At 44.1% G+C, this 20,142-nt stretch overlaps 1 protein-coding gene across 5 annotated transcripts in view; it reads right to left on the bottom strand.

Moving 5' to 3' along the window:
* Window positions 1–20,142, bottom strand: part of RYR3 (ryanodine receptor 3) — a 1,864,151-nt gene that overhangs the window by 1,574,904 nt on the left and 269,105 nt on the right. For all 5 annotated transcript variants that reach the window (XM_086937034.1, XM_086937032.1, XM_086937031.1 and 2 more), the window contains exon 2: window positions 5,442–5,561. In XM_086937034.1, the coding sequence (XP_086793160.1) occupies window positions 5,442–5,561 (120 nt within the window). The remainder of the gene's footprint in view (window positions 1–5,441; window positions 5,562–20,142) is intronic.

Genomic DNA, 20,142 nt, shown 5'->3' with positions numbered 1-20,142 from the left:
CACCTGTGATCTTCATTGAGTGTTCAACTCACTGAAATATACTGCTGGTTATAATGTGTGCAATATAAATGGTCAAAATGAATTCAGTTATCCTCAAACCCTTGCACACAGAGGCCACATTACATTATAAGGAATGTTTAGAATAGGCAGGGATTGTTTCCTATGGAGAAAGGATGTTACATATCTTACAGATATCAATTGCTGCTGTCTCCACTTGTACCACAGGTATCATTACATATATGTTCTCCTGAAATGCCTTCCCTTTTTTAGAGCCTGTGTAAAGCTGTCATAATGGTTTATCTGTTGGCAACTGTCACAATTCTCTCCCTGCACTTTGTGCCCACCGCCAGAGGGGTGCATAGTGTCACTTTCCTGTGTTCTAATAAGCTTCCAGATACCGCCCTGCATGCTTATCCTGACTTCCATCCATTTGGTCACTATTTGGGAATGGACATCCATTCCTTATCCATGCTGGGTTTTGTGAGGCCAGCCTGCTCATGCTTGAAGCCAGCCTGCTAATGATTGACCCAGAAATCCCTGCTCACTACTTTGTAACAGCAATTGTGGGCGAGGAACTTACTGAGCTTCAGTCTTACCATGTGAAGCTCCCGAGTGTTTCACCCCACATTCCCTTTATTGTTAATGTTGTGGTGTGTGTGTGTGTGTGTATATATATATATATATATATATATATATATATATATATATATATATATATATATATAGATATAGATATATATGGCTGCACGCCCATCCTGGGTGTAGTTATTCTGAATGCTAAATTGCCTCTTGAGTGCCCATCCTTTGAGTCTTAGCCATCTTGTTCACTTGTACAGGCTTCACATTTGGATCCCTTTTCTTTTCTGACTTCCTGTGTGATCCTGGGCAGCGCTGTACTCCTCTTTCTGTGTACATTTTCTACCCAGTTCCCAGTCCTTGCCGAAGTCCCTGACTGTGTTCTCGACATAGTCCCGGACCAAAGCTGAGGTACAGTCTTTATTATATATAACATTGTACATATATATAAGCAATTTTTGTATTATTGAAACCAGACATATACATATATCAACTTGTCTGTGAACGCAAACATGGCAGTAAATCTTTTAAACATTAAGGGAAAACGTTTAATGCACAGTCTGAGTATTTGTAAACCTATGAAAAAATGAACACAAAAGGTGACAACGAATCACTGAAAACAATAAGTTTCAAAATATATTGTTTATTGGGTGAGCCAGGTGGATTTGAGGCGATTTGAATGACGTCAGTTTTGAAAGCTGTGCTCCACTCAAATGATGCAGTGCGAAACTGGGTTGTGTGTGTCGTGCAGATGCTAGCAGTTGGAGGTGTGGGTCAGTGTAACTAAACACCAGTTCAGGGAAAGGCGTCTACTTAAGAATATATTTGTTATTTTCCTTTGTGTTATGAATAATAGACTGCTTAAGAACATATTTGTTACTTTCCTTTGTGTTAAGAAGAATAGACTCTGGGTCTTTCAACAAGCAGCTAATAATTATTTATTACCACTGTTGAGTGGGCGAGGGGCCATAACCTACAAGAGGTGGAGCAGTGAGTGGAGCAGTGAGTGCAGTGAGTGCAGTGAGAGCAGTGAGTGAGTCTTGATTGCAGATAGAGTGTATAGAGCTTATGCCATGACATTTTTCGTGTGAATTTGTTTTAACAAATGTACTTAACCAAAACCATGATGCAGGGAGTTGAACTGTGCAGCAAGGCTCACTTGCACTCAAGAGATACTGTGAATATAACGAGAGTTGTTCCGCTGTGTAAAGTAACTGATCTCTGCAGTCTATGAGGCAGTTAAAAGTGTACTGTACTGTGGTAATAAACTTGAATTTGACCTTTGCACTTTACTAATAAATGTGTGAAAAGGTGTTCATTAGTGCTACTGCTCTAAATTACATGTGAAATCAGGCACTTTTATTTTCACTGGTGTGCCTAGTGTGTGTCAGCACAATGGAATAAGATAGTGCACTGAGCAAATCCGTGAGTGGCAGTGCCTTCCTTAAGGACATAAAATTGGATGGAAAGTAATACAAACGCAGTTGCCAGACTATGCAATGAGATGACACCCCTTTTGATAGATACACATTTATTTACTTATTTTCTATATGTAGGCTAGAGATCCACTCTGTGATGTGTTGCTCGCTTTTGAGCTATACATGAATCTGAAGTGAAATAACACTATAGAGAATGCCCAGCCTAACTTGTGCCTCCCATCCTTAAAGTAGAGTCATGAAATGTGAATTTCTTGTTACCACACCCTCTCTATTAAGTTGTCCTTTCATCATCCTAGAAATGCGTGTTATCTTCAAGTCTTCTCTCCCTAGCCTTGGGAACTCTACACAATGTCATTTTGTGACATACCAATTCTTTGTTTTTCTATTATTCAACATTGTAACTTGAGTTCTGGTTCTTCCACCTTAGATGTTGATGTTCGCCTCAGTACCAACCAGGGAGAACCATGTTATCTATAAACAGTCGAGTCTGAGAACCAGCATAACTTCAACATTCACATCAATGGACTGTATATCATCCTGGAGAGGTTGTATATCAGATTATTGTTTGCAAAAATATTGTCTGACAGGAATTATGTGTCTGAAATATTGTTTGCAAAAATATCATCCTTCTGAGTGTAGATTTTCTATTATTAACTAGAATGGGCTATATATTCAGAACACAATATATCTGTCAGTCAATATTTTGCTTAAGATGCTCTGGGACACTACCACCAACAAATCTAGAACGCCAAAAACAACAGAACTCACTGACCATATTCACTGATGCCAGCCTTAACACCAAGGAAATATTCACCATTGTAAAATATTTCAACACACTTATCGGCCACCTCCAGCAACATCACACCCGTTGGATCTCTTCAAAAAGTTCTAAAGAATTTTTCTGTAACAAGATCACAGCCATATATGGCAACTTCGAGCCTCAACCAGACTCTACAGAACTCATTGCAAGCTTTCCCATATTGGCTGAAGAGCAAGCCCTTAACGTATGGCCCACCATCACCACAGACAAGACCACCATCATCACCATGAGGCCTATCCATATAGTTCCCTGACAGACCCAGGACCCCACCATGCCTTCAACAAGGGACTCACTAAAATCACCAAAAATCTCACTCACATCCTTATCCCTCTATGAGCTTTGTCACCTTCCCTGAAATCTGGCAAGAAGCCACTATCACTGCCCTTCTCAAGAAAACATCAGTGGACCCAGCCAAACTCACCAACTACAGACCAATCTCCCTCTTACCACACCCGGCCTCATGGACCCTCATGAACAGGTTTTTCAGTGACCACATTTTTTACCACTAGCTCCTCAATGCCACATAGCCCAGATTCAGACCCAAACATAGCATGGAAAGAGCATTCATCGCTGCAACGGATGACATCCCCATGATCCTTGACAGAGAGAGGGTGGAACTCTCGACAGCTTTTGATACAGTTTCACACTACATCCTCATCAGATGCCTACATGAGATTAGCATTCAAGGACCAGCCCTCTGCTGAATCGGCTCCTTCTTGACAGAAAGAACACAGACAGTTGCCTAACGTTGTACACCTCAGAAGCCCCAAAACTGAATTGCGGATTGCCTCAAAGATCATCCCTCAGCCCTACCTTCTTCAGTGTATACATAACCCCACTGGCCAACATCATCCACGGCCAGGACACTAGCATCCTTTTATGCTGGGACTCATACTGTCCCTCCCAGACTTGTTCGTCATTGTTAAAAAACTGGCCATGACCAGTCAAGTCATCAATGTCACAACATCCTGAATCCTCACCCTGAGAATATTTAAGAAGACCTTTAAATGGATCCTGAGCAACACCAGAAAATCCATCATCCATGCCCTTGTCACCAGCAATCTGGACTATGGGAACTCCCTATAGCCAAAATCACAAAGCAACTAACCAGAAAACTACAACCCATCCAGAATGAGGCAGCCAGGCTCCTTCTCAATCATCCACTCAGGACACACGTTACACCACACCTCGGAGAGCTCCACTGGCCTTTCAATATACAAACGCACTCAATTCAAACTCCTTACCCACCTATACAAAGCACTGCACAACTGAGGCTCATATTACCTGTTCAGTCACATCGCCTTCAGCTAAACATCCAGACACCTCTGCTCCCCTAGGTTCCTACTCGCACACATTCCTTGTATACACAAAAATAGAGCCGGGGGCCAAGCTTTCTCTTACATGGCTTCAAAATCTTAGAACGACCTCCCACTTCACATCAGAGCCTCCTCTTCACTCCTTGAGTCCTGCAATAAGCTGAACATCTAGCTCTTTGGCTCAGCCAGTCCTGCACCTTACAAAGCGAGGCGAGCAACAGGATATCCTCACAGATGATAGCGCACTTTATAAATACACATAACATACCCTAACAACACCCCCTCACATTAACCACAGTCAAATAATTAGCAAATGGAAAAGATATATTCAACATTCCTATCACCACCGCACCTAACCACAAAATCTTCAATTTTCTATCAGTCTAATGAGACATCGTAAATTCAATATTCTTAGCCCCAGCTCAGTGAGTTACTACATCTTACACTAGCATACAGTGATACCATATTTTCGTAAATGCTACTGCTATTATGAAGAAGCCTCAGATCTCCACAGTTACCATGACCTGCCAAGAGAATCATCTCTATGTTCATTGACAGAGGATAAAAACTGATGCTGGACTGACAATGAATGCTGCTCTCATATTTTCGCACAGGATGCTGATTTTGAAAGAAACGGGTCAGCAGGTTTTTTCTATCTTCCTTTTAGTATCATTTTGCATGGATGTGATCCAAAATATTAATCAACAAACCGCAATGAGATAAAAAAAATTGGCAGAGTGCTTTTAACATTCTTGCGTTTCTTTTAGGAAGAGTCTGAGCTAGCCTCCCAGGCATTTGAAACATGAATAGATGGAGCTTTTATCTAGCTCTATTGGAAAGCATGGAAGTGGAGTATTTCACTTGACACAAATACTCTTAAGAATGGTTTTATCTCAAGAGTGGTTGACACAGGACAACGTTCACTCATAGACCATTAAATCGTGAAGGTGAAGGACCTTGGGTATTGTGGTCTGTGCTCTTCTTTACCTGTAGGGCTATGCTTGGCGCTATGGTATGTATAGGAATTCGCTAAGGGACTTTGGACATTTATGAGGCGAAGGGGGCGGGGTCACAACACAAAATGGACAGACTTAGAAAATCAAAAAGCGTTAGGAAAGACAAGAAAGATAAATACTAACCAGGTTGAAAGAGAAAAGAAAAAAGTTGTGAAAAAGTACATTTCATGGTTTAGCGAGGCAGAGCTATTTCCAGCACATCCCACTATGAAATGAAGCTTGGCAGCAGCTTTGGCATGAACTGTTCTGCAAACCCTGGGGTGAGCACTCTTACCTTAGCTTCTGATGTTGGTTCCAGGTAGCATAGGCGATTGCCTAGTCCTTCTGCTGCCAGGCAAAACTTCCGTTGTTCTCTTTGGATGGTAGCAACACACTGAAGGACCACTTCGTCATCCTGTTAAAAAGATACAAGAAGATGAGTGAGACACAGTCTGTGACAGCGCAGAGCGAGGTGGGGGAGTCTATTGCGCTAAATTGACATGTGAATCCAAAGGTTTATTCACCTATGGGAGGGGGTGGGGGGCAGAGAAGCATCTTTTTGTTCAGTATCTCTGAGTCGAGTTGGTCTATAGAAGAGTCATTCACATGTCAAGCATAATACCTGCACTGTGACAAATCACACAGTCCTACCGGCTTATGATAGAAAACAACCTACAACTTGGTCAGATGCCTGACTGACCATCGAACAGTCTATCAAAAGGTCCTGCATTTCACCATTTCCATTATTCACACACAAAGAGATGATCGCCAGCCTCTGTGCCAAAGCTTTCAGCTCCAGTCCACCGTATGTATTGTGTCGGCCATAATGATATTTCTGGTATCCAGAGAAATGGTGAGTGGGAGTGGGGAAAATCATTTTTGTCTGCCGCACATTTGGAGAGAGAGAGAAAGGGAAATCAGAGGATTAGTTATTCCACTGAATTTAGGACACTGCAAAATATTTGGATTTTCACGGAATATTTTGCCATTCTCTAGTCGCTGCAAGGAAGTAGGGACTAAACTGGCTAACAAAATAAACACGTATATTTTGCAATATTACAAAAAGTCAGAACTATTAAAGAGCACAAGTCAAGACGTTTAAATCTTAATGCAGTAACACAATGTATACCGCATGCGTACGTCTTCTTTGTTAGATCATATGTGCCATGACAAGCTGGGGGAATTAAAAGGCAATGCCATGACTTAAAGTATGCTCTGGGCACACTTATCGCGGTCACAAGGTCAGAGGTCAAACTGACTGATGTGAATTTCATACCATAAATGATATAACTATTAAAACTGTGTGCATTTGATTAAAACATTTAAGGTAAGTGTTAGCGTTTAAATATTTACATTTTTTTTTGTTCCTACCCCATAACAGGCATAATTGCTGTAGATCGCGTGTCTGCTTGAACGGAAGGGCAGGGGAAAATCAAAAGTTTAAAGTATAATTCCTGTGAGAGATGGCTGGATGGGTCAGAGAGGGGAAACATTTCTTTGTATCACTAACGTATGTTTGTATGGACATCAATAAAGGGTAGTATGGCATGACAAGAGCTATCCCTGGTTTGTCCCTTGGCACCCATGGCCCCGCCTTTACTACGCAGAACAATAAGGAGCCAAGAGGTAAGTACGAGTACTGTAGGGATAGCCCTCCACTCAATAGACAACAATACAAAAAGATCCCAGTACCCTGGACACGGATTAGTGTTCATCTAATAAGGCATATTTCTGTGCTGGGAGACATTTAATTGGGTCCCTAGTCACTGGCCTATTCAACATTGAGTTAGGTGTTTGTCTTCAACAATGCCTATTCGTCCAAAACAAATTATTGTTTTAACCTTAAAAGAGGAAGGGAGAGTCCAAATCTGCTTTCTACTCGACATAACCACCTAAGACAGTAAGTGATCCCACACTTAAAACGAAACAACAATAGAAAAAGTGTGGTGAAGAGGAAGGCACCTCACGGGAGAACACCCTCGGGGCCCTTGGCAGATGTTTACCAGTTTCTTGCCCCTTTCTCATCATCGGTCACCATTCCTCTTCGAAAATAAAGTGTCCAAACGCAAAACCATTCGTGTATTGTGCAAAGAAGACAGGTGCAAGACAAAACCATCCAAGAAAGCACTCCTTGGTATGGAACAGAAAAAGTGATTAAAATCAACAGTCACACCAAAATTACAAATTTATTATTAGTTATGGTGTGTACTGGTGAACTAAAAAGGTTGGTAGCTTAACATCGCATACCAATACCCACAGCCAACATGTTTTACTGCCTTACACACTTATTGTTATTGTTATTGTTAGTGTGGTTTTATATCGCGCCTAATCACCTGCAGGTCTCTAAGCGCCTGGAAAGATGGAACAGACAATAACTTAGCAAGATGGAAACTGAGGTCATAGCTAGATTATACTGTGCTCATGCTTTTGCTGAACAGTAATGTTTTTAGGCTCTTTCTGAATCGTAATAGATTCCCTTCCCCGCGCAGCACCTCCGGCAGCCTGTTCCATAGCTGAGGAACTAGCACTGAAAAGGCTCTCCCTCCCTTAGTCACTAACCTGTAGCGAGGACAGACCAGTAGTTGGGAGTCTGAGGATCGAAGTGTTCTCATAGGGCAATAAAGCTGCAGACGATCTTTGATGTAGGCTGGGGCCTTGCCATAGATTGCCCTATGGGCCGTGCATAAGTTCTTAAATTCCACTCTTTCTTTAATGGGGAGCCAATGCAAACTTTGTAGTAGGGGAGTGGCTTTAGATCTCTTCGGTAGTCAGAAGATCAACCGGGCAGCGTCATTCATTATGACCTGAAGTCTACTGGTCAGAGTTTTAGGCAAGCCAAGCTAAAGGGCATTACCATAATCAATTCTGGAGATGATGGTGGCCGCTACTATTGATCGCATCATGGACTGTGAGAGGACAGGAATTAACTTCCGCAGTTGCCGAATGATGTTTGTGCAACTTCCCACAACCGCAGAGATCTGAGATTATTGGCAGATTCATCAGGGCTCACCACTTGGTCACTACACCAGTGTTGGACATCCTCATAATGGAAACTGTCGAGTTGAAAGGACAAGGCCATAGTTAAAACCAAACGTTAAAACCCAACCTTGGAACACACTCACACACTTTGTAATGTATTTGCAACTAATGCATAGATTAGTTACCCTCATTCAGCTATGTCCTCTCCTACCAGCTGAAGTAGGGAAAGATACTTGATCTGGACGTCGATTGTATCATCAATCTATAAGAAGTATGTATGGCATTACCAAGGGTTAGAAATACATGAATCCCAGCCAAATACATACTATACTATACTCTGGAACAAATCGTTGTCGTGCATTGCACTGTGGGTGAAAGTCTAATCTTATTTCTACAACTTAGCTGTTCATAATAAGATATATTTTATTTTATCCACTCGCAAAAAACGTGTGTTCTGTGCCGCTTAAAGCTCATAGTAAAACACAGATTCACGCTCTCGATAGTAAGACAAAGCTGCACGCGCTAATGCTCACGCAAATGCATACTCTATTTGTAGGGAAATGCATGGAAAAAATCCATTGTCATGCATTGCACTGCGAGTGAAAGTATAATCTTATTTCTACAACTCAGCTGTTCATAAAAAGAAATATTTTTATATTTTATTTTATCCACTTGCAAACAACGTGTGTACTGCCACGCTTGAAGCTCATAGTGAAACGTAGATTCACGCGCTCAATAGTAAGGCACAACTGCACGCGCTCGATCTTGTACATTCAAGGGGTATTCAAGGGGTATTGCCGCTAGTCAGTCGGTTCCTTCCAAAACGCTCCGAGCCCCCACCATGAGGTAGAACGGGACTCCAATTCACTGGATTGTCGGACTCGTACAAACCACTGAGTCTAACGGGAAACTACTTCAGTAAATTACCGGACACACACAACACACGGCGTAGATGGTATTAAAGCTCCTGTGCGTCTCACATCCTGCCCCCCTACTCCTCACTGTATGTATGGACCACGGGGTGGTAAATCATCCCAGGAACACTCCGGTCTGTGTTAGATCGACCTTTGAACTACATCTCACAAAGTCTACTCCTTTCCGATCACGTGACAAAGGAAACTACTGTGGGCGCCATCTTTTAGTGGTCTGCTAAACCCCTGCATACTACATATTGTGTTAATAGCCTAACATTCACAGAACAGTAGGCTATAACCTGTTTATTCAAACAGTACACTCAGGATATGTTGGGACTCATTTCATCCCTTAATTCTAACAGTACACTCGCCGGGTATAAATGCAACGGGGCTGAGTGTCATTCGTCCCGTCTGTTTATGTTTGGTAATATCTAAGGTCTAAACACTGCCCTCAAGCGTGCTACAGACTAAACAACCCTTATCATTTACTTTGGAGTCTTGTCAAGCATTGATGCCTTTACCATCAACACATCCATATTGAAGGTTGAGAGCGTGCAGCAACCCCCTATCCATTTCATCTGTTGTTATCTGTATAGTTATATTCGTTTCTTTTGTTTATTGTTGTTATCTATATGACTATATATTTTTGAGGTAGAGGTATCTACGCAGGACTCCACTACAGTGCCAATAAGGTTTCCCAAACAAGGGATTGATTACAGTTTGAGCCAGCCATACGGTTTCAAAAATATACATGTTTGATGTCTGGTTGACGTCAGACGCCTAAACCAGAAGCAATGTAGGAGACGGAGTGCCGGAATCAGAGCGGATACTCGAAGGAAATATCTTTCAGCAAAGCAAAACAATTTCTCTCCACCGCCCGTTTATGAGCTAACAGTGCTGGGCACCTTAATTCCAAGCAAGAAATCACTTGTAAAGAGCCCCAATTCGAGATACAGAGTACCAGAGTGCCCCGAAAAGAACATTGTTGCCCTACAAAAGCGACATTTCAGTACAGGACAGTCTCCAGTCCAGGTCCTGAGGAGAGCCCCTCATTAATACGTGGGTTCAAAACACGTTGACACACTACTGGAACAAGATTCAGGAAGGGCATGTCAGCATTTTGATTGTGTACATTATTTTACCTGTTCTATGACCCTATTATTCGCTATTGTTCCAGTACAAACAAACAAGCAGGCTAGCAAAAATATTTAGTGCCTCTTGGTTGTCTATAGGTTGTATATCAAGACTGGTGCCTTAAACATTGATTGACAACAGGCATTTTTTGTTTGTGTTTTATGTATATACCGTGTAAATGTAAATATGTTTCATTCATAGTGATTGTCTAATTTATGTTGTGAAAAGTGTAATTCTATGTGAATTTTTGCTACTGAAACTGTATCGTTCTCTTGTCATATACGAATTCTGTGGAAAATGAAAAAGAGTAAAAAATACTAAATGAATAGTGTGTCCGCTTAGATCAATTGGGTAAGTGGTACCTTAATTCGTTGTTATAATTAACCTACCTTGCCAACATGGTTTTGTTGTTGCTATATTTAATGTTGGCATCGAAACGTCGTCAACACCCAAACACCCTATGCACCAGACTCAAGCTATAACACATTGTGCAACGGTGTTAAATGATTAATTTGTGTCTGTCTATACCTGAGTACAAGTGTACAGACCCATTTTGGCTTGCCTTTTGGCCAATTCTGTGTTCGTTGTTCTGTCTTGTGTTCTGTGGGTCACGGCTGTGCCCACTTGTCATCTGAATGTTTTATTTGATACTACTTTTGAAAAATATTATGAAAATAAATTCTTGTCTGGCTGGACAAAAGACATACATTCTATTCTAGTGTATGGTTATCTATCACACTGTATTCTCCCTGAATAGGGACCACTGTTCTCTATAACATGAAATTGCCCAAGGTCCCTGTCTAAATTTCCTTTGGGCTCCCTTGTTCTGTATAATAAGACCCCTATTCGTGTGCAATCAGTTAGTCGTGACCACCACAGAATATTTCATAAGATGTTTAGGTGTATGGTTCAACATAGGTTCAATCCTTCGCTCACTCAGCTTGAATATTCGGGTTTGAGCATTTGCAGTGGAACACTTTTTCTATACATTTTTTGTTCACCTTTTCGGATAACATTAACCTCATAATAGTGAACTCTTTCTTTTCTTTCCGATGTATATTTTATCTTTCAACATGCAACTCGCAATACGGTTTCCGACACACTAGCCACAATGCGGTTCACCATAGACTTCGTCCCGTAGGATACATTTTTTAGAGCACTCGGGTAAGATTTAAATCTGGGGCAAGGACAGGCACATTATGTTCGTTAACTATTACCTACTTCTTTGAGTATGTTACGGTGTAGTCTTTATCAGTTTTCTCCTTTTTTTTGTCAGTTGGGTTCAGGCTCTCTTCAGACCTCGGCCAGCAGGATAAACTTTTAAGAGAACTCGGGTAAGATTTAACTTTGGGGCAAGTACCGCTTGCACTTTTTGCCATTTGTCCATTCAACACACTGAGCATACTCTGGAGTAGCTTTTCACGGATCCTCCTTTTTACAGAAATTGGGTCCAGATTTTGCCTGCCGGCATTTTTCACTGACGGTATCATTTCTGTTGGATTAGCAGGGATCGGACAATCAAAATTCACTATTAGACTAAATTCAAGGCACAATGTACGGATGCATGTTGGGAATAGTGGTTTCTTATCATACACCTTTTTATGAGAACTTGTAATGAGAACTTGTAATACGTTTTTTCACGATATTTATGTTTTAACTCAGCATACCACTCTCGGCCTCTCTCTCGGCAACTCGTAAAAAGATTGCTACAATAACTACACTAGTGCAGTTACTTTTGCTTTACTTTTTCCTTTGCTTTTTTCACCCTATTATTGAGCTGATCTACTGAGCACTTCGTTGCACATCAAGAGGCTGATTGAGACATGACTTTTACCACTCGGAAGACTTTTTCCAGTTAAATTGGAGTTTCGTGTGATGATGATTGGTGGCTTTCTGTATCATTCATACACAGTGGGAAATTGTCCCTCACGTCATGAGGTCATGTATATTATATAATATATCTAGATGTTAAAAAATTCCTATATTCTTTGATTGTAGACACCCCTGACGAAGGGCTTCTGTTTCAGCCGGAAATGCATTGGGATGAATTATATTGCTAGTCTCAAGAAAATGTCAAGACTAGCTTTCAGTTGGAAGACTAATCGACAAGAAACCAGTCTTTAAAATAAATCGACTTGATCAACATTTTGTTTAATAGTGTTTAAATGTCTACCACTTTTGTTTGTTGAATACCAGTGTCTTTGCAATTTTCCTGTTCATGTTGTTGAAGAGCATCACCAGAGTTATAATCATGTTATAATCCTGTTATTTGATATATTACAGTAGTGCACACTGTGTCTAGAGCACTTGTTCTAGGTATTCTCATCATTTGCATTTGGGGGTGAGGGTGGAGCCCGCTCACAGAGTGCACACACAGTTTGAAAATGAGTTCATTAGTTCTCAATTCAGAACAGAATTTGGAGTCATATTTTAGAGTGCAACACAACTTTCTTCATTTTGCACAACTATGTGTGCCATACTCTTAAATGTGCAAATTAAGTATCTTACTTTCTCACACTTTACCAGATGGAACTACGGCCAGATGTACTAAGCAATTGTTTGTGACTGCAAAAAAAGAGCGTTTCGCAATATTGCAGATTTTGCGATAGTAAAATTACTATCTCCGATTTACAAAACCCATTTTATGATTCAGAAAAGTTTATTTAAACCCATACTGAATCAGAATTTGGAAGCAGCATGGCAGGGGTGTTACTTTCATATTGCATCTCATCATGTTAGGCGCAAACTATTGACCAGATACAAATTCTTCAAAGGATGTGGTAAGTGATTTGAAATGGGTAGGAGCCCTCTTAGGATTCATCCCCGTTTGGGAGTGGTGATGGCAGCCTCTGAGGGAGTAGGCAGTGGTTGAGAGGTCCACTGCCTGCTCCCCTTGATGTTTTCCAAATGGGAAACTTATTTTTAATACTACAGTGGTTGATTTAAGGAAATCGGTCAACTTTAAAAGAAAAAATCAAGTGTGGGAATGCAAACACAGGGATGGTGGTCTGCAGTCTCTTGCAGACCACCGTCCCTGTGTTTTTAGGCAATCACAGGGCTCAAAAATTAAGACCTGCCTCATTGATTTTCAGTAGACGGGTCACTCTGTGACACCCTGCGAATTATGATTTTGCGAACCAACCTAATAGAAGCAAAATAAGAGCCTATTCACAAAAGATCTGTGCACAATTTGCATCCTCTGTTTGCGAATGGACTCTTGGTACATCAGGTCCTTCATGCCTATGGGACTTTGTATGATGGCCTTATCCTACAATTATTTTTTAGATTAGAATGTCGTTGAGTTATCACAAGACACATCTTTTGTGAGATGTTGCATTGTATTTTTACAACTAAGGAAAGCATTTAGCGTTTTACGGTGCAGAAGCCCTAATGCAAACAGTTGGGACACCCGCTCACCAAGCACTGGATTTTCCCACCTTATTTAGAGTTGTGAAGTACTGGCGGTTTGCACTGGCCTCAGCTGGCTCTGTTGGTACAAACCTGTTCCCTGGATGACTTTCTGCCACTTGCCCACCCGTTCCTGGTCACGAGTGCTCTTTCCTGTGTAGGACCGGGTGACCATCCCGAGATTGCCCTTCCTGGGACTGTCAAGAGAGGCATTATGGTGCTAGACAGGGAAATCAATCAATACCCCAAACCACAGGGAGAAAGCTCCTAATACGTTGAGTCTGTTCATGGTTCAGTTTTTCCAAAAATAAACTCCTACTGTTGGAGTGTTTCTTGAAAACAATGAAAAAACATTGGTGAGTGGACTAAAAAAAAACAAGCATTTACAATGCAATGGTTTCGCCTTTGGAAAAGTTAGAGCTATTGGCATTGTAAATGACAAAATTTGTATTTATGTGTTGGTTTTGAAAACAGATAAATAAATGGCATTGTCATTTACATTGCCATTAGCTTAATCTCTCGCAAATGTGAGACCTATTGTACCCTCCGGACGAGCTCAGCAGACAGAAATTACTACCACACTCACACACCCAGAGCCACACACACACACCCAGAGCCACACACACACCCCCAGAGCCACACACACACACACAGACCCACCCAGAGCCATACACACACACACAGAGCCACACACACACACCCAGAGCCCCCCCCTACACAAACACACCCAGAGCCATATATATATATGTACAGTAATTATCCAAATGTGGGCAATACAAGCACCTACGCTCAACAAGAGCTTTATCAAAGGCCTGGTTGGTGGTTGACTGTTTTGCATGAAGCACAAGAAATGTGCTTTATGCCTCACAGGCACTCATAAATGTCCTCTGACAGGTAGACAGGTGCAAAGTTTCCTGGGAAGTAATGGAAGAGGAAAGGAAGAGAGGAAATGGCAGGATGAAGATTGAAGCGAGGGAAGGAAGAAAGGGTCAGGAAAGAATAAAAAGAGGAGACGTGAATAGAGAAAGAATGAGGGTGAACACAGTGGTATAAACTTGGAACACAGCTAAGTATGGTGGCCAGATTTTGAGAAGGAAAAACTGGGACGCAAATACCAACACCATATTCCATATTCAGAACAACAACAGCTGCACTGTGTCCAAGGTAAAATCGCATGTATTGTCATTACTCTGCCATAAATATTTACTTGTATGCATGTTCAATAAACACATGATAAGGTGCGGAGTCGACAGAGTGTGAGGTGAGGTGGGGGTGGGTGGGTGGGCTGCAGTATAGTGGGCAAAGGAGAGCGGGTGGGGGAGAAGCACTGGGCGGCAAGCGGGGGAGGAGGGGGCGAGAGTGCGGGGTATAGTGGGCAATTCAAGACAATAACACAGCAATGTGAAGAGTGGGGTGGCATAGCGAGCACTGAAGCAGGGCTGCGGCAGAAGCGAAATAAAAATGGCTTTTCACTACATGCAACATGAATATCGACGGCAGGAAGGGGCTTCAAAAGATGGGAGGGGGGGCTCGGGTATCCTTGGATTGCTTTCCCAGGAGGTTGGGGGCAGACGAGGTGCAGGGGAGGAGATAGGCGGGCAGCTGCAGGGGGTGAAGCGCTGTCGGGTCATCGCGGAGCTGCACATGGTGCTTCAACCCTGGCTTCGGCCTTATGCTAGGGGGTGGGGGGGGCTTGCAAGTGAGCGTGACAAAAGGACAAAAGTTTCCTAAAGAGTGACCGAAGGAGGCGGGCACCAATTTGGTCAGAGGGGTGGGATCTGGGGGAGGCAGGGAGCTGCGGCAGGTAGCGGAAGAAGGAGGTTACGGGATGGCTGGCATTGCAAATTGAATAGGAAGTCCTCTTACGGTGCGCCAAGACAATGAAAGTTTTCGCTCCACAGAGGCTAACACCATTGTTTTCTAAATACGCTATGTGTGGCTCCATATTCAAAATGACTTTCGTTATACAGGGCCAGCAATTTAATTTTGGTCTAGGACAAAAAATACATGCACTATGCATTGGTAGGCGGTCGACGGTCTGGTGGATGGGGACGGGTTGTGGTCTTGGGGGTGAACGGGCCATCATTGGCGGCGTAAAATAAATACTGCGGGGAAAGAGAGGCTCGGGAGATGGCTGGTAATGCAGGAGATTTGGGGCTGTTGAAGGCTGTCGGGTGAGAGCATTTGGAGTCCGAAGCATGGTAAAGGCGGGCGGTGGTCGCGTGTAAGCACCACTGGGCATGGAGGTGCCGAATGAGTCCTTGGTTAGGGGCGTGTGTGGTGCGGAGGGGGAGCCCGCTCCGTGTGGGAGGTCACGGGGACCATGCAGGGCGTGCGGCAGCTAGGCAGGACGCGGGCCACACTCCAGCACACTATGCTGTGGTCGGGTCTTCTTTCATCTCGGCAATCCCCCTCCCCTCATATGCGGGTATGCAGTTTGTGCGATGGGTGGAGGGTGTATGGCTCAGAGTGCCTTACCGGCAGGACGTGGGGGTGGACACGGTGGGCGGGGGGTGGGTAGGGGACAGGGGATGGAAGGGGTTGCGGGACACAATGTTGGAGACCCCACAGGGAGTATGGGTGCCACCTGACAGGCCTTCAAGTCGACACTTAAAAAGCAGGGGCGGACCGCGCGGGTGACGCCAGGGGTTGTATTTTGCTCTGTATGTATGGTTGCAGTTCCTATGGTGAAGGGCCCGGTCACCTCTCCCCTAGCCGGCCAGAGGCAAGCATCTACTCGGATTGTTAATAGTAATAGCCCGCACGGACGTCGTGAGGGGGGTGCGGACCGCGCGGGTAGCGCCATTGGTTTGGTGGTAAAGTGGCCCTGGGGAGGGCACAGTGCGAGAAGAGCAAGGGGGAGAGAGAGAAAATGGCGCCAAGGGGAGTGGGAAGTTACGGGGGGATGGAGCACCAACACGAGCAGCAAGGAATTCACAGCGTGGGGGTTTAGGACAGGGGAAAGGGGGCCGTCCGAGTAAAGGAAGGGGTAAAATAAGGAGGCAGGGAGGGTCGCCTAGGGGGCGGACTGGCAAATTGGGTCAGTGCGGGGTGGGCGGGGGCTGCTTCACCAGGTATGCCAGGAAGTTGTGGAATCCTTCTCCTCCCCCCCTCCCCTCACTTCCCCTCCCCTCCCCTCCGCCCTGTAAGTGAAAGATGGAGGCAAGGGTCAACACAACAGGGCGGAGGCTCTGGGCATCTACGGAGCCAACAATGTATACAGGGAGAATGACGGGACTGGGGGAGGGGGGGCGATGTCTAAAGGGGGGGTGGGGGCCAGGCAGAGCGAGGAGAGAATGCCTATTCAGGTCTCAAAAATGGGACATCGGGCGGGATGGGTCAGGGCTGCCAGGGTACTTAGCAGATCTAAGCGAAAGGGGGGGGGGGTTAAGCGTAGAGCGGCCGACGCGGTTCGGAGGCTACTGTGCCCAAGAGCAGTGGTTGAGGGAAGGGACGTGTCGGGAGTTGGAGGGGCATCAGGCACGGGCCTTTCATCCTTCTAGGGCCAATTGGAATGGGGGTTTACTGCCGCAGGTGCTGGGGGGGACAACGCGGAGGGTTGGGCGCTGTCGGGAAAGGGGATTGCAATAGAGGTTGTGGGGATGGCCGAGGGCGGGTCGGCGGTGCCGCACAGACAAGGGCCCTCGGGGAGGCACTGGTTGTATTGTGGCTGGGCGATCTTAATTATTTATTTATGTTAGTTAGGCGTTTTATATAGCGAGGACCTTACCCGAAGGCATCAGAGCGCTTCGCAGTGGGAACAGTAATGATGCATGAGGGAAAAATGACAAGTGAACAAATTACAAAAGGAGGCGTTGAGTTACATGAGGCAAGGGTGACAGTTGTGAGCGAGCAGAATACAGGAGGTAGCAAACGGTGCAATATAGGAAGAAGAGTGACAGGGTTACAAGAGAAAAGAATATAAAATTAGGAGGTATAGTACTGCAACAGATGGCAGACACTGAAGAACAAGAACAAACGTTACGTAGCCAATGTGGCACTTGTGCAGGTATTACAAACTAACAAAACGTGCGATGTAACGAAGAGTGTGTTTGCAAGAGAAAAGTGGCTCATGCCTGTTACAAAGGAGTACTAAATACCGCTCTGAAAGGGGTTCGGAAATACATAGAGGGCTTGAGGATAACTGACGGGAAGTGGGAAAGGTACGGGACGGAAGAGATGGGCTTCAGTTGGGCGGCAGATGGGGTGCCATAAGGGCCGTTAGGCATGTCCGAGGAGAGGGTCAGCGGAGGATGCCACTGCCCCCACCCCAGATTGATTTAGTGTGACAATTTTGCAATGGCAGTGTAATTAGGAGGGACATTAAAGAACGAAGAGGGAAACGCGAGAAAAATAAAGCATATACCTATATAAAGTTTTCTACAAGGCGGATGGTTAAAGGCACGGACAGCGGGAGGGGGGGCGGGTTAACGGGTACACGGACAGCAGGAGGGGGGTGGGCAGGCACACGGACAGCAGGAGGGTGGTCAGGAAATAGCCAGCGGGACAGGGAACAAGACGAACAATGAGCACAAACATCGGTGAAAAAAAAAAAAAGTACACGCCCACAGTGTCCACGTCTTCATGACGTTGTGAAGAGGGAAAGAATCGGCGGAACGCCCACCAATCGCCTCGGGAAATGACGGACAGTTCTCTCTTCCAATGGCTAGCCTCCATTTATGGAGCTAGCCAATGGAAGAGAGAGGCGGAACGAAGGCCACACTGTTCTAACATTAGATTTCGCCTTCGCCGAAAAGCTGCAGAGTGCGCAGCTTTCGACGAGGCAAAACCTAAAAAGATGACACCCATTTGGAAAAGTTCAGTTGTTTTGGGGCTGAATAGAAAGCACAAAAGGCAGCAGCGGTCATGCCTACAGCCTCTGCTACTCTGATGGACTGGCGGACTACCCACAGCATTTAAATTACCCGTTAGTTTCACTTATAGTTTTACTGTCAGATACGGGCCACGCCCCAAACACACAACTCGTATTGTCAGTGCTGAACAAGACATTCATTAAATACTCCAGTGTCATCTATCGCTAGCGTTTCATTTCTGCACTCATCCTCCACACATGTTCCTGGGTATGCATTCATTAGTTGTTTGCCAGGGGTTCAGGTCTACAAGGTTAGATGCTGCTCTTATTCCGGGTCTGTTCACGAACACAAAATATGCTCTCTAAAGCCCACACGTCCACTTTAAAGGAAGAATGACACAACGCGCTAATGGGCCAATCAGAGTCCAGAGCTCTGGATATGACCCCTTCATTTCCTGCCGATTATAACAAGCGGATATTGACTCCCACAGTGGCGAGCACGAGGATACATGGCACTCCTGAGAGTTGACTATTGATTGAGGTCAGCACTTCCTGTGACAAGCGCTCAGTCTGGGCTCTGACAAATGGAGAATTCAGAGACTTCTTGCAAATGAAACCAGCAATCTAATCACGAAAGAGAGCCTACTGTGGCTGCAAGAGCATCAGCTCCCTTGAGGACAGTGGTCTAGATGAAGATGGCTGCACACCTCATCGTCGCCACCCAATTAGCGCTAATGGCCGTTCATTCCCAATGGGATTATTAGTACCCCTTCCGAGCTGTCATTACAGTGAAAGGCAGAACTCGAGGAACACTACACTAACCTTTGATTCTTTTCACTCAGATGTAGGAGCAGAAGACCAGATTTGAAATCACAAATCATGCCTCTGATCCCTTCACTGCCGCCTAAATGTATTGTGGCACCTTAAGAAAAACATATTATATTATTATTAAAGACATATTATTATTTATTATCTACTTCTCCATTTATCTACGAGCCTTCCTTATCTCACTTTGAATTGTGATCTGTCTGTCCAGCTGTCAGTCACCCCTGCGTACAGTTCTGCCATATCATATTCCAATTTTTTTTCTGTTAATTTCGTTCCCCCTCTATCACACCCAAGTGTTGTCCGCTTATCTGCCCATGCATTTACCTGTATTATCAGTCAGAGATATATCTTTCATCTAAAGTATCTGTTTGACTCTCTTAGAGCCGCCCCACAAAGTGTCCTTCCACGCTGAAGTGCTTCAGAAACAGATTCAGAGCAAGCATCATTGCCATCAACAGGCAACCAGCCAGGATGCTTAAGAGGAGCACAGGAAGAACAGAAATCAGCAGCATAACCTTCGACTTGGCAGGTCACGTTTTCAGAGTCTGCATCACATAATAAAAAATCGGGTGTATGTTTTGACTGCACAAAAAATAAGGGACAGAGATAACAGATCACAAGCCAATTTTCAAAGGCAAACCATATGATTAAATGTGGGAATAATTCAACCTTAATTTTCCTAATTTGCTAGCACTATAACCGTGGACAAAATGGTGGATATTAATTTTCCTTGATGTTGCTTCCACACAGAGGGCCTAATGTTCCATAGGACGCAGGTAGATGTACTACAATACAACAGAACACACATGACTGCTCTAACCAGTAAACCTACTAGCTAGAAAGGACTTGGAGAGTATCTGATTTTCCTTGAAAGCTATATCTAAGTCATTTCCATTTTATCAGAAGTAATAGCAGACTTG

Source organism: Lissotriton vulgaris, chromosome 9 (assembly GCF_964263255.1).
Source record: "Lissotriton vulgaris chromosome 9, aLisVul1.2, whole genome shotgun sequence".
NCBI lineage: Eukaryota > Metazoa > Chordata > Amphibia > Caudata > Salamandridae > Lissotriton > Lissotriton vulgaris.
Note: the sequence above shows the minus strand (reverse complement) of the source record. Positions and strands in the feature narration are given on the sequence as shown.